This window comes from Gopherus flavomarginatus, chromosome 5 (assembly GCF_025201925.1).
Source record: "Gopherus flavomarginatus isolate rGopFla2 chromosome 5, rGopFla2.mat.asm, whole genome shotgun sequence".
NCBI lineage: Eukaryota > Metazoa > Chordata > Testudines > Testudinidae > Gopherus > Gopherus flavomarginatus.
In genome coordinates, this window is record NC_066621.1 from 24,263,326 (window position 1) to 24,275,791 (window position 12,466).

The following is a 12,466-nucleotide window of genomic DNA, read 5'->3' on the forward strand; positions in this document are numbered from 1 at the left end:
TACTAATTTGTATATATATGGTGCGTATACTACGTATTACTGATATATATTTATAAGTTAGCCAGCATAAATTAGTCAACAGGGCCCCTGCTTGTCATCTTGTTTGTTGTAGTCAAGGTGATACTTTTGCCAAATTAATATAAGAATTAGTGGTGAGAACCCTTTATGTGATTTAAAGTGTTTTAACAAACGCTGTAAGCAGCAATACATAATTGCCACAGCTAAAACTAATCCACCTTGTAACATAAGCAAAGCCTTAAATGCAACTTCATCCAAGTGCAGGAAATTAGCATGTTGAGATCCCCACTATGGACCAAGTTACTCAAGGCCTGTTTTGCTTTGTGCATGTTATTGCTAATGTGAATAATGTGTGTGGTTTTTTGTTGAGTCATGTTTTAAAGTGATTAATACGCACATTAAAACTGGTAGGTAAGCGTTAACTTCGTTTTGGCATTGAGCTTACTTGGGAGAACAGATTTGTTTTGAAAAACTGGGCTAAGCATTATTACAGTGTGTTCCACAGTGCTACGTACACGAGGAGTATAACAGCAATCCAGAGTTGTGACATTACAAGTGACATTTCTTGGAATTAGTTACTACACAGTACTGTCCATTCATGTTATAGGTCACCCTTCCTGCAGATTTTTACCATTTGGTGAGTGTTACTGGGCAGGAGACGCTGGCTTCTCTGTCTCTGATGCTGGGCTGAGCCAGTCTGGAGTTGTGATGTTAAAACATCCCTGGCATAAGAAGCTGTGTTGGGTGTTTACCAGGTGTGCACTGCTGAATGATACACCAATAGTTGATGTAGATTCAGCTGTTTTTTGTAGATAGTGCCTTCAAGTTCAGTGTAGATACTGCTGAATGGACAGCAACCAATTTACCGGTATTAAATATTGTGGTGTCAGGATCCAATATTGGTAGTGATATCATAAAAGAAGTGTACATGGAACCAGATACTAAGCAAGATTGTTTTGAATAACATGTGCCTCAGTTAGGAGGTTGTGTTACTGACCTCAAATGGTTCTTAAAGGGAATTTGGTTACATGCTTTAACACCCTGCCAGCTAGCTATAGCTTTTGTTACCAGTTAGCTGTTTATTGTTAATAAGGTTGGGCAATTTTCTTTTTTCATTGTTTTGTAATGAGTTGGTTATGGGAGTTACCTGGTAAATGGTACATATAATTTTCCTATCAACATGTTTACTGTAAATAATGTATTAATTTGTACTTGTGTTTTTACAGTTTAGCAATGGCATGCATATTATAAATGGTGTACCGTTTCTTAGCGGCCAGGCCCTCAATACCATAGTTTAGAAATGGTTTCCACTGACTGGTGGTCAAAATAGTTCACATTATATATATAATTACCCCTGTTTCAAGATGTTTAGATTTAGATCATTGTAAAGGTGCGAACTCACCCCTGCGGTGCCTGCTGCTGGTGACTTCTGGGAATTAGCTCGGTTCCAGCTCCGGAGCGCCCTCTGCAGGCCAGTGATCCGCCTGTCCTCTGGCCCCCATGTCCCTCCCTGGACCTGGTGCCCTTTTACATGAGGTGCTGCTCCTGGAAGTAACCCCTCAGTCTTAGGGTCTCCCCTCCCTGGGGAACCCCCACCCACTATCCCCACCTCGCCGCAGTATCAGGCTACTGTCAGTCATTGTCTAGCCCCCACTCCCTGGGGCAGACTGCAGTATCAGCCACTCAGCACTAGCAAAGAGGGTTTGGACCTGCTGCCTTGGTCTACCCCTGGGCTGCCCTCTGCAACCCCCAGTACCCTTTAGCCCAATGCTAGGCTGCAGCCTGGGGCTTTCCAAGCTGGAGCTCTCCAGCTCCTCAGCCTTTCCCCAGCCTTGCTCCACTGAGGTACTCTGCTCAGGTCCCTGCAGCCAGGCCCTTCTCCCTCTACAGTCAGAGGGAAACTCCTTGGGCTTCTGGCTCACAGCCTCTTATAGGGGCCAGCTGGGCCTGATTGGGGCATGGCCACAGCTAAGCCTACTTTCCCCAGTCAGCCCAGGCTTCTTGACCCAGCCACAGCCCTCTCCTGGGCTGTTTTAAGCCCTTCAGGGCAGGAGCAGGGGATCCCTCTGCTACAATCATCTTGAAATGTAGTCAAGAATTTCATCTAGATTTTGGAGTGGTCTTCAGTATTTTGAAAGATACCAGACTGTGAAATAGTTTTTCAACCAGCCCTTGAGTTTTGTGGACATTCTTGATAAGATGCTATCATATTAATTAACCAAGAAGTATGCAGTAATGATACATTTGTTTTTACACAGTAATCAAATTTCGCCATATTTCGGTGAAAAAGATTTAAAACCACAGGTATATGCGCGAATGTACTTTGCGTAATAATATACAGTTTAAATAATGGCGAGTGGTTTTTATAATGTTTCTATAGTTGATTGCATACTCATCTGTCCATGTATAGTAGGCAGAAGTGTAGCGGACCAGTCTGTTATTTATAATACACTTACTTAAAAAAATATTTTCAACGCGGCATTTTTTTCCACTGTGTACTGATATTTCCTGGCGTTTGTGGTCTGTGGGATGCACCCTTAAATAGCTTAAGTTGGTTAACAGTAAAAAATGTATTTGTTTGGTGTTACATTTCCCTTGTTTTTAGTAACCTGAATGTATACATAGATTAACTTAGTTTATTTACACTACAATACGGATCAAGTCATTTATAACACAAGCTGTGCTTTGGTACAGCATATGACAGAAAAATGACCTGGTTTTTCATTCTTTATTCCCCCCTTCCTTTGTTAAAATACATTTTTGCTTTTTATTCAGGTTTTTCAATTCTTTAGCATAACTATACATGTTTTAGGTGCTTTTGCAGTTTTTGCAAAGACATTTATTTTTACTTTTTTAACTTGTGCATTACTAGCGTTCCATAATAAACAGGGGTGCACTCTTCTTGGACATGATTTTAAGTTGTAGTCAAGGGAGGGGCACTAACCACCCTCAACAGCACCTTCTGTCTCGGCATCAGTACCTGCCTGGTAAGATGGGATGCCCTGGGTGATGGTGGTCTGGAGAGCTAGCCCACTCCTCTCTCATTCCGCAGCAGCAGCTCCTGTCCCATGGGTCTAGGCTTAACTCCCTGCACCCAGCGTTCTGACCAGGTGCATGGGGTCACAGCACCACTCAAGTTTGGCACCCTTGATTTCATGATTTCTGGGTGGAAAGGAACCCATGCTAAACCCACACTTGAATTTAACATAGAGAAAAATAGCAGAAATGCTGAAGGAAATCTGAGTTAGGCCCAGAGCCTCAATGGACATTATGAGCCTAAATACCCTTGAGGATCTATCTAGGCCTCAGACCCACATCCTTCCTAGCTTGTGACAGTGACTTGACAACAGTTAGGACTACTACTTACAGATATTGTCAATACCCCTTTTCAGACGGGACTGTGTGTGAGGTATCCAACTGGTACCCAAGAAGCCATCTCTTGATTTAACAGACATTACCTGCTACTGACTGGTATCCTTCTACTTTTGAATACAGTAAGCGAGAAACCAGCACGAGCCATATACAATGACATCTGTGTCCTAGATCCCTCCAGGCTGGGGTGTGCAGTGAAAATAAAGCTGGCCATGCTGCTGAATGGACAGAAGGAGAATGTCACTGGACTGTGGCCAGAATGTCCATATCCACATTACTGGTCTCTCAGTGGTTTTGGATGCTAATGATCATGATCGATTACTCTCCTGCAGTGAAGCTATAGCAGGAGTTAACAGAAAAGTGCTGAGATGGGCCCAACCCTTTTTTTCTGCAGTTCTTAGAGAATAGTGAATACCTTGTGGAGTTCCACCTGGTTCTGTTCTGTTCTTTCCCTCATCCTATTTAACATCTCCATGAGGCCATGTGGGGCAGAGGGGATCACAAGAAATCATGGACTCATTGGCAGGTGAGCGCTGTGCTTGAGAATGCAAATATTGGAAATACTGGAAGTGCCAGCAGAGCTGTTCTGGCTCCCCATAAAAGTGCCAGAATGACATGCTGGAGGGTTTTGGCAGGACTCATGGGTTGAGTCTCAACTGCTGGCAACATGCAGATTACACGTCATTTAACATATCATTTACAGCTGCCACTGCAAATGCTACTATCTTTCAGCAGGCCCAGTGCCTGGCTGACGTTGGCACCTGGATGGTCAGCGGTTTGCTGAAACTAAACCTGGTGACTGAAGAGGGAAACATTCGGAAGATCTGGACACCACTATAACTTTGCCCTCTATTGAGTCTGCTTTCAGATGGTCAGATCAGTGTGCAGCCTGGGGCCTTCTGTACCTTGCGCTGCTGATGTTGGATACTCAGATGACTACAGTGGCTAAAAATGTCTCCTCCGCTGCGCAGCTCCTTGTCCCGCTTCTCGCAGACACTGACTAGGCCGTGGTGTTCTACGCTTTCATGCTCTCCCGGTTGGATTACGACAGCTCGCCCCACCTAGCAATGAGTACCCTAACGTTAAAAACGCTTTCATTAGTCCAGCATGCAGCAGCCCATTTCCTCAACCAAATGGGTGGCTGCGAGTACATCACCCTGGTGCACTGCTCACAGCAGTAGCTCCCTATACCCCAGAGTGGCCTAGATTCAGGCTGAGCACTAATCTTTAATGCCTTCCAGGTAACTGGCCCAAGCCTGCCTCTCTGCAGCCATGATCTCCCTAGGCAGACAAGTTTCTCAGGAACTATGAAATCATCCTTCCCAAGGGCAAAGCCCACCAGGGCAGCAGAGAGACCTTTCTCCGCAGCTGGCCCATGAGGGTGGAAACAGATACCATACAACTTTTCCCTGGCCACAACATAAAGAACTACAAATGTGGAGAAAGAGGATAAAACTTTTTGGCTGCCTCAGGGAAAGGTAGGGAGGAAAAGAGACCACGTGGGGCCTTTATACAGTGGTGATGACACTTCTATTAGGCAATGGCATGCAGAGATGAGTGTGGTAAAAATGGAGAGAGAGAGAACCAAGAGTGCTTAATCCTTCAGTGCTATTCTTGCTTTGTGGGTGAATTTGATATAACTTGAGTGGACTTTATTTCTGTTAAAAGAACAAAGCCTCCTCCCCTCTTGGCTCAGGCAGCTGGACAGAGTAACTCCTGCTCCCATGTCTACTAGACCCTGTTGGGAAGGGGGTGGGGGGAAACGACACCTGCTCACCTTGTTTGCAACCCAAGATGACTAATATGGATGCTAGGGACCCAGGAAGTGCCAGGCAGGAGCAGATCAGTGACTCATGGAATTCAGTGTCCTGGAGTATGGCAGGTGACTCAGTGAGTGGTGGGGGTTGTGGGGGGGGGGGGGAAATCACCAAGTGGGTTAGTGAGTGGGGGGAATTAAGGGTAGGTGGGGGGGGAGTGGAGGGTGTTGGTGAGTGTGTCAGTGAACGGAGGCCAGGGGAGGTCACGGGGGTGGGTGGGTCAAGGAGTGGGGGTCAGGGGGGGTCATAGGGGGTGACTCAGGGAGTGGAGGTTGGTGGGGACTCAGAGAGTGGTGGTCAGGGAAAGTCAGGAGGGTGGGTTAGGGAATGGGGGTCAGGGGGATCGGAGGTCAGGGGGGTGAGTCAGGGAGTGGGGGTCGGGGGGTGACTCAGGGGTGGGGGTCGGGGAGGTCAGGGGGTGACTCAGGAAGTGGGGGTCAGGGAGCGGTACCCACAGCGGCTCAGTTTAGGAGACTCTGTGGCCGTTGGGTTTGGGGAGCGCCCTGCTCCGCCCTGCGCTGGGGGCCCGCTGCGGGGCGGCGGCGCTCGGGGCCGGTCCCGGACGGGCGGAGTCAGGAGCCCCGCAGCTCCCGGCCGGGCAGGGGTGGCCGGGTGGGGGGAGTCGGGGACGCGCAGCTCCGGGGCGGCTATTCCTGGCGGCGGCCCCCGCCCGCGGCAGGGGCTGCGAGGAGATGACAGGTGGCAGCCGGAGCCTATAAAAATTCCCGAGCCTCCAGCGACTCACAGACCCGGTCCCCTCCCGCGGAGCCCCCCAGATCCGGAGCAGGGACCCGGTCCCAGCCGGAGCGGAGCCCCTCAGATCCGGAGCAGAGAGACCCGGTCCCTTCCGGAGTGGAGCCCCCCCCAGATCCGGAGCAGGGACCCGGTCCCATCCGGAGCGGAGCCCCCCAGATCCGGAGCAGAGAGACTCGGTCCCAGCCGGAGCAGAGAGACCCAGTCCCATCCGGAGCGAAGCCCCTCAGATCCGGAGCAGAGAGACCCGGTCCCGTCCGGAGCGGAGCCCCCCATATCCTTAGCAGAGACCCGGTCCCATCCGGAGCGGAGCCCCTCAAATCTTTAGCAGAGACCCAGTCCCATCCGGAGCGGAGCCCCCCAGATCCGGAGCAGAGAGACCCGGTCCCGTCCGGAGCGGAGCCCCCCATATCCTTAGCAGAGACCCGGTCCCATCCGGAGCGGAGCCCCCCATATCCTTAGCAGAGACCCAGTCCCATCCGGAGCGGAGCCCTCTTCCACCCTAGAGCGGCGCCCCCAGACCTTGCGGTCATGCCCGGCAAAGAACCAGACCCAGACCCACAGCTGGCCCAGGCGACCCCAGCAGCCGAACCGGCTGAAGCCCCGGCAGCAGAAGCGGCTCCAGCCTCGCCAGCAGAGGGCGCCCTACAGCCTGAGCCCCAGGTCCCGGCCGCTGCTCCGGAGCGCGGGGAGCCTAAAGCAGGTGAAGGGGAGAAGAGTGTCTGTGCAGGGGGAGCCAGGCGCACCGAGAGCCTATCATCGGGGTTAGGGGTGGGCAGGAGGAGGCTGGAGGTGCATAGAGGGGAGGGGGCTAGGCTGCCTGGGGCAGGGGTCTATTTAGGAGATGGGGTGGGCAGGGGGAGGCTGGCGGCGGAGGGGATGTACTTAGGGGGATGGGGTGGGCAGAGGGAGGCTGGGGGGGCATAAAGAGGGGAGGGGTGTATTTAGGGGATGAGGTGGACAAGGGGAGGCTGAAGTGTCCAAAAGTATGACAGGGTTCAAAAAGGAGCTAGATAAGTCCATCAATGGCTAGTAGCTAAGATTGTTAGGGACACACAGGGCCAGTGCTTCCATTAGGCGACCCTAGGTGGTCGCCTAGGGTGCCGGGATTCGGGGGGTGGCATTTTATGTGCTCCCCATGGGGTGCACAGGAGCTTTTGGTTCTGCTCCCGTTGCACCGCCGAAGAAGGACCTTCTGCCGATGTGCCATGAAAAACAGCGGCAGGCAGCTGAGCAGCTCAATAACTGCCACTGTCGCCTGCGGCATTTCGGTGGAGGGTCCTTCTTCGGTGGCGCGATGGGACTGGAACCGGAAGCTCCCGCTGCGCCCCATGGGGAGCGCACAAAATGCTGCCCCCCGAATTCTGCCTATGGCGCCAGAGTTCTGCCTAGGGCGCCAAGGCAGAATTCAGGGGGCTGCATTTCAGGGACACACTCCATGCTCTGGGTGTCCCAAAAGCTCCGACTGAACAACAGGGGTTGGGTAATTGCCCTGTTCTGCTCATTCCCTTTGAAGCAGCTGGCCCTGTCTGCCAGAGACAGGATACTGGGCTAGACAGACCATTGGTCTGACCTGCTATGGCCGTTCTTACGCTGGGTATCTGCAAGTATGGAGGTGGGCAGTGTAGGCTGAGGTGGGTGTATTGGGGGCTGGGGGTGGGTGGAGAGGCTGTGGGTGTACTGGGAGAATGGGATAGGCTGGGATGTGTGTATCTGGGTGCATGGGTGTGGGCAAGGGCGCTGAAGAGGGTGTATTGGGGGGCTGGGTGGGCAGGGGGGATGAGATGAGTGTGTGGAGCTAGGCTGGGTGTGTTTTGGGGCATGGGGAGGCTGGTGGGTGCATTTAAGAGGGAATGGATTGGGCAGGGGAGGCTGGGATGAGCTTCTGGGGATGGACGGGGGATGCTGGGGTGGGTGTCTGTTGGTGCATGGGGGGCTAGGAGAGGCTGGGGTGGGTGTCTGGGGATGGACGGGGGAGCCTGGGGTGGGTGTCTCTGGATAGATGGGGTGGGCAGGGGAGGCTGGGGTGGGAGTCCCAGGGTGGGTAGGGGAGGCTGGGGTGGGACTGTGGTAGGCACTTGGGGAATGCATTGAGAGGCTGTGTGTGGCAAACAGGCCTAGCCAGAGGGATTGTGTCAGGTGGGGTGGGGGTGTGGTGTTCCATGTCTTTCTAACATGTCTGTGTTTGTTACAGAGCCGCCCAGCTGTCCACTGCACCTGGCAGTGGAGGACGTGAATGATAACTCGGTGTCCCTGACATGGAAGGCCCCAGAGCAGGAGGGCTCCACTGACCTGGATGGATACCTGGTGGAATGCTGCAAAGATGGAAGTAGGCTTGAGCTTTACTCCTTTCTAAGCATGAAGAGCTGTGTGTTAATGGGGAAGATCATGTAACATACTGACTGAGTGTGTCATGTCCCTGACTTGTGGCCAGGCCACACAGGGGAGGAGCTGGTTGAAACCAGCAAAACATTTTTGTGTAAAATTTCTCTTTTCTTTGAAAGTTCTAAATAAATAAAAATTGACCAGTTCTCCATAGAGGCTAGGAGCTTACTACTGCTGCCAGATAGTGGGTTGACGCCGATAACTCAACGGGAAGGGGGCCAGGATTTTGGTGCTGAAGGCCACAGGTTTAATCTCCAGTGACGACCTGTGGTGGAAGCGTTGCTCCCATAGGATAAAAGGACTTGATTACGTCGATCAGTAGCTACACGGGGAACACATTTTTAATAGTGGGCTCTTCAGTCTAGCAGAGGAAGTCTAACACAATCCAATGGCTAGAAGTTGAAGCTAGATACATTTAATCTGGAAATTAGGCGTATAGTTTTAATGGCAAGGGCAATTCAGCATTGGGACAATTTACGAGGGTTGTGGTGGATTCTGCATCGCTGACCATTTTAAAATCACGATGGGATGTCTTTCTAAAAGCTCTGCTCTGGGAATTATGTTGGGGCTCTAGCCTGTGTTTTACTGGAGGTCAGACAGGATGATCACAGTGGTCCCTTCTGGCCTTGAAATCTGTGACTCTGTGAACCCAAGTCTCTCTTTCTGAGCTGCATACTGGAGTCAGGAAATGGCGGTGGGAACAGCAGGAGGCTCCTTGTCCTATGTTGGGGTCTCTGAACATCTGAATCACTACATATGAATGTAGATCTGGATGTCAGAAAGCCAAAAAAACATCAGGAGGTGGAAAAAGTTTGCAGAAGAACAGTAGGAGGTGGGGGGTTAGGGACAAACAGACGGGTGCTAAGAAGATCAATCCCAAATTTTTAAACTTATGTGCCTCACTTCAGGGCCCTGTGGCCCAGATCCTCAAAGGTGTTTAGGCGCCTCTCTTTGATTTCAATGGACATTAGGTGCCTAAATCCTTTTGAGGATCTAGGTCTGTGCTTCTATTTTGTCTCCTAAATAAGTGACCTGATTTTCTGCAGTCTATTGAAATCAGTAGGTATTGTGGCTGTTCAGTGCCTCAGAAAAGCAGTCCATATATTTAAGTGCCTATATATAGAAATAGGCACCCAATTTTGAACATGTTGGCATTATGTTTGATCAGCAGGTGCAATATATTTTGGCTTCAGACTCAGGATGATTGGTGGGGGGCGGGGGAGATGGGCAGGGAGAGGAGAAATATTTAATCCTCATGGACCTGAAGGGAAATGTAAGGATTAGGAAGAGATGGTTGGGGAGAGCTGGCAAGCCATGCTTGGCTGAAGCTGTAGGCATTGGTTCCTGGGTTGAGGACAGGTGGTGAGTTGGATGGTGGCAAACTGGATTGGACTAGGCTAGTGAAACTTGGTGGGCTGGTGGTAGCTGGCAGGCTCTGGCTGGCAAGTTGATAGTCTCAGATTCGTCCACTGGCTGCTTTGCTGGTTGATAGAACAGGGCAGGCTAGGGAGGGAGACCTTATTGGCTGGTGGCATTTGGCAAGTTCTCACTGGTGCCACTGGCAGGCATTGGTTGGCTGGTTCTTGGGGGCTGATCCCTGGCTGCTGGCAGGATTTGCTCTGTGTTTTTCAGACTGGTGTTTGGGGGATGGTTGAGGATGCCTTATCTGCATTTGTTGGTGGGTTGAGGTTTGGAGGATGCTGGGGAGCTCTGGCTGGGTTTGCTGGTGGGAGATGAATGTTAGCTGGATGTGTGGGGTGGTTCATGAGCCTTGCAAGGCTGAGTGGGCAGGATGCCATGTGAACCTTTGGTTGTTTAGTTGGATAGTGGGGGTCCATGATGCCTGGTTGTAGCAGGCCCACGGACTCTGGTTGGTGGGTTTGGGGCAGAGTGCTAGCCATGACTGGCTGAAAGGGAGAGGTTTAGGGGCACCAGCTGGCTTGGGGTAGACCATGAGCCTTGGTAGGATGAAACGCTGCCTTAATTAGGTTACATCGCCACCAGCAGGCACCTAACACTGAACTATGTAGTGAAGAAGGCAAAAGTGCTTCACATCTTGACACTCCCAAGTCTGGTGCTAAACCAAGCACCTGTTTGGAGAGAGCTGAGCTAATATCCAGTCTATTATGATCCTTTATTGTGTAGGGCCTGGTTAGCTGGTAAAGGAGCTCTGGCCATCTGGCAGTGGGTGGCTGTTGAGCCCTGGCTAGCTGGTTGAAGCTGGGCTGTTGGTTGGTTGGGGCCGGCATGAGAGTTTTGGCTGGCTGGAAAGTTTTGGCTGATGCACAAACCTTGCTGGTGGTTGGGGATGCAAGGGGGCTTGTGACGCTTGCTCCCTTGCTTGTTTGGGTGCTGAGGCAAACTTGCTGTGGGGGATGCTTGTGGCAGGGGGACTGATGGATCTTGAGGGCTTCTTCCAAGGTGTGGATGTTTCTGGTTGGATGGCCTGGCTGGCTTTCCCTACTTTGATTGGCTTTTGGAGGCTCCCAAGCCTTGGCCGTCTAGTATAGGTTAGGGGTTTATTACAGGAGTGGGTAGGTGAGATTCTGCGGCCTGCATTGTGCAGGAGGTCAGACTAGAGGATCATAATGGTCCCTTCTGACCTTAAAGTCTATGACTCTATGTTAGAGGCACTGTGCTCCCAAGCTATGGCCGGTTGAAGGCAGCTGATTAGCTCTGGCTGAGACTGGCCAGCAAGCCCTAGTTTGTGTTTAGCGGATGGTAGAGGAGTCCTAGCCTATTCCTTGTTTTGGTGCAGCTGTCAAGTCCTGGTCAGGGAGCCCCAGTGAGTTGGCTTGGGGAGGCAAGGGCATGTAGATTGATTTGTTGGGGCGGATGACAAGCCTTGCTGTGTGGCTGTCAACTCACCAGCAAGTAGCGGTGTTGCCTGCTGTGCTACTGACTCCCCAGAGGCTCAGTGGGAATGCACAAAGCGGAGTAGGATGGAGCCTGAGGCTCACAGATGGACGGCTCTGAGGGGGAAGCAGCAATGCCCTAGATTCTGTGCAGCACCTGAATGTGCAAAGTTCCCCACTTGTGGGCCATTCCCCTTCTGCAGGCTGCTTCCCTTTTGGATGCTGAACGGCACACCAGTTTTCTTTCTGAGAGGTTGATAAGTATGAGTGAGCTGGCTGGTGGGGATGGCTAATGAGCCTTGGTTGGTTGGTTGGTGGATCCGAGGGGGGTGGTGAGTGTTGGCTTGCTGGGGCAAACCCTGGATGAACATAAGGTGACCAGATGTCCCAATAAAATTGGGACTGTTCCGATATTTAACCTTTGTCTCACTCAATGTACGATCAGGACCCCATTTGTCCTGATATTCAGGTAAGAAGGCGAGCAGAAGGGAGGCGCAGACTCCATGGGTGTGGGTGCTCTGCACCCACCAGCAGCCAAGCTCCCCCCCCTCGCCTCCTTCTCCACCCCCCCCAGCGTGCCGCATCCCCACTCCTTCCCTTCCCTCCCAGCACTTCCTGCTGTCTAAGCGCTGCCTAACAACTGTTAGGACTTTCCAGGAGGGAGTGGGAGGAGCAGGGATGTGGTGTGCTCAGGGGAGGAAGTGGAGAAGAGGCAGGGTAGGGGCAGGGACTTGTGGAAGGGGGTGGGGCAAGGACAGGGGTGGGAAGAGGCAGGGGTGTGTGAGCACCCACCAGGCAGAGGGGAAGTCGATGCCATAGTTTAAGGTGAGTGGCGGGTAAGGGGGGGTGTGAAGAGGCAAGTGGTGGGTGGGGATTGAGGAGGGACACAGCAAGCCAGCGGTGGGCCAGGGGATGAGGAAGGGTGCAGTGGTGGGGGGGCCAAGCGGGGAGGGGGCAGGACCTGGGGCAGAGTGGATGCGGAGCCTTGGAGGATCGAGAGTGGACCGTGGGCAGGGCTGACAACACCCCAATGTGTCCTGATATTTTACTGTTGTGATCTGGTCACACTAGGTGAACAGTTCAGAATGAACAATTTATTCAGTGATTTTTGCCCCTTTTTCAGGCTTGCAAGTTGTCTGCTATTCCAAATAGTTTGATGGATATTTTATGTGAGCAAATTTCAGCCTGCCCGAGCACTCCACGTATCTGATATTCACCGATCCATAGTCATGCTGTGCAAATGGTCACCTTTAGCTGCATGGCATT

General features: G+C 51.7%; 1 protein-coding gene across 4 annotated transcripts in view; it reads left to right on the forward strand.

Moving 5' to 3' along the window:
- The first annotated feature begins 5,221 nt into the window (after positions 1-5,221).
- Positions 5,222-12,466, forward strand: part of MYBPH (myosin binding protein H) — a 32,307-nt gene continuing 25,062 nt past the window's right edge. For 3 of the 4 annotated variants that reach the window (XM_050956255.1, XM_050956256.1, XM_050956258.1), the window contains exons 1-2: positions 5,899-6,663; positions 8,155-8,289. In XM_050956255.1, coding sequence (XP_050812212.1) covers positions 6,492-6,663; positions 8,155-8,289 — 307 coding nt within the window. In that variant the 5' untranslated portion in view covers positions 5,899-6,491. Of the gene's footprint in view, positions 5,273-5,898; positions 6,664-8,154; positions 8,290-12,466 lie in introns of those variants that run through there. The other variant, XM_050956257.1, reaches the window with a different exon arrangement.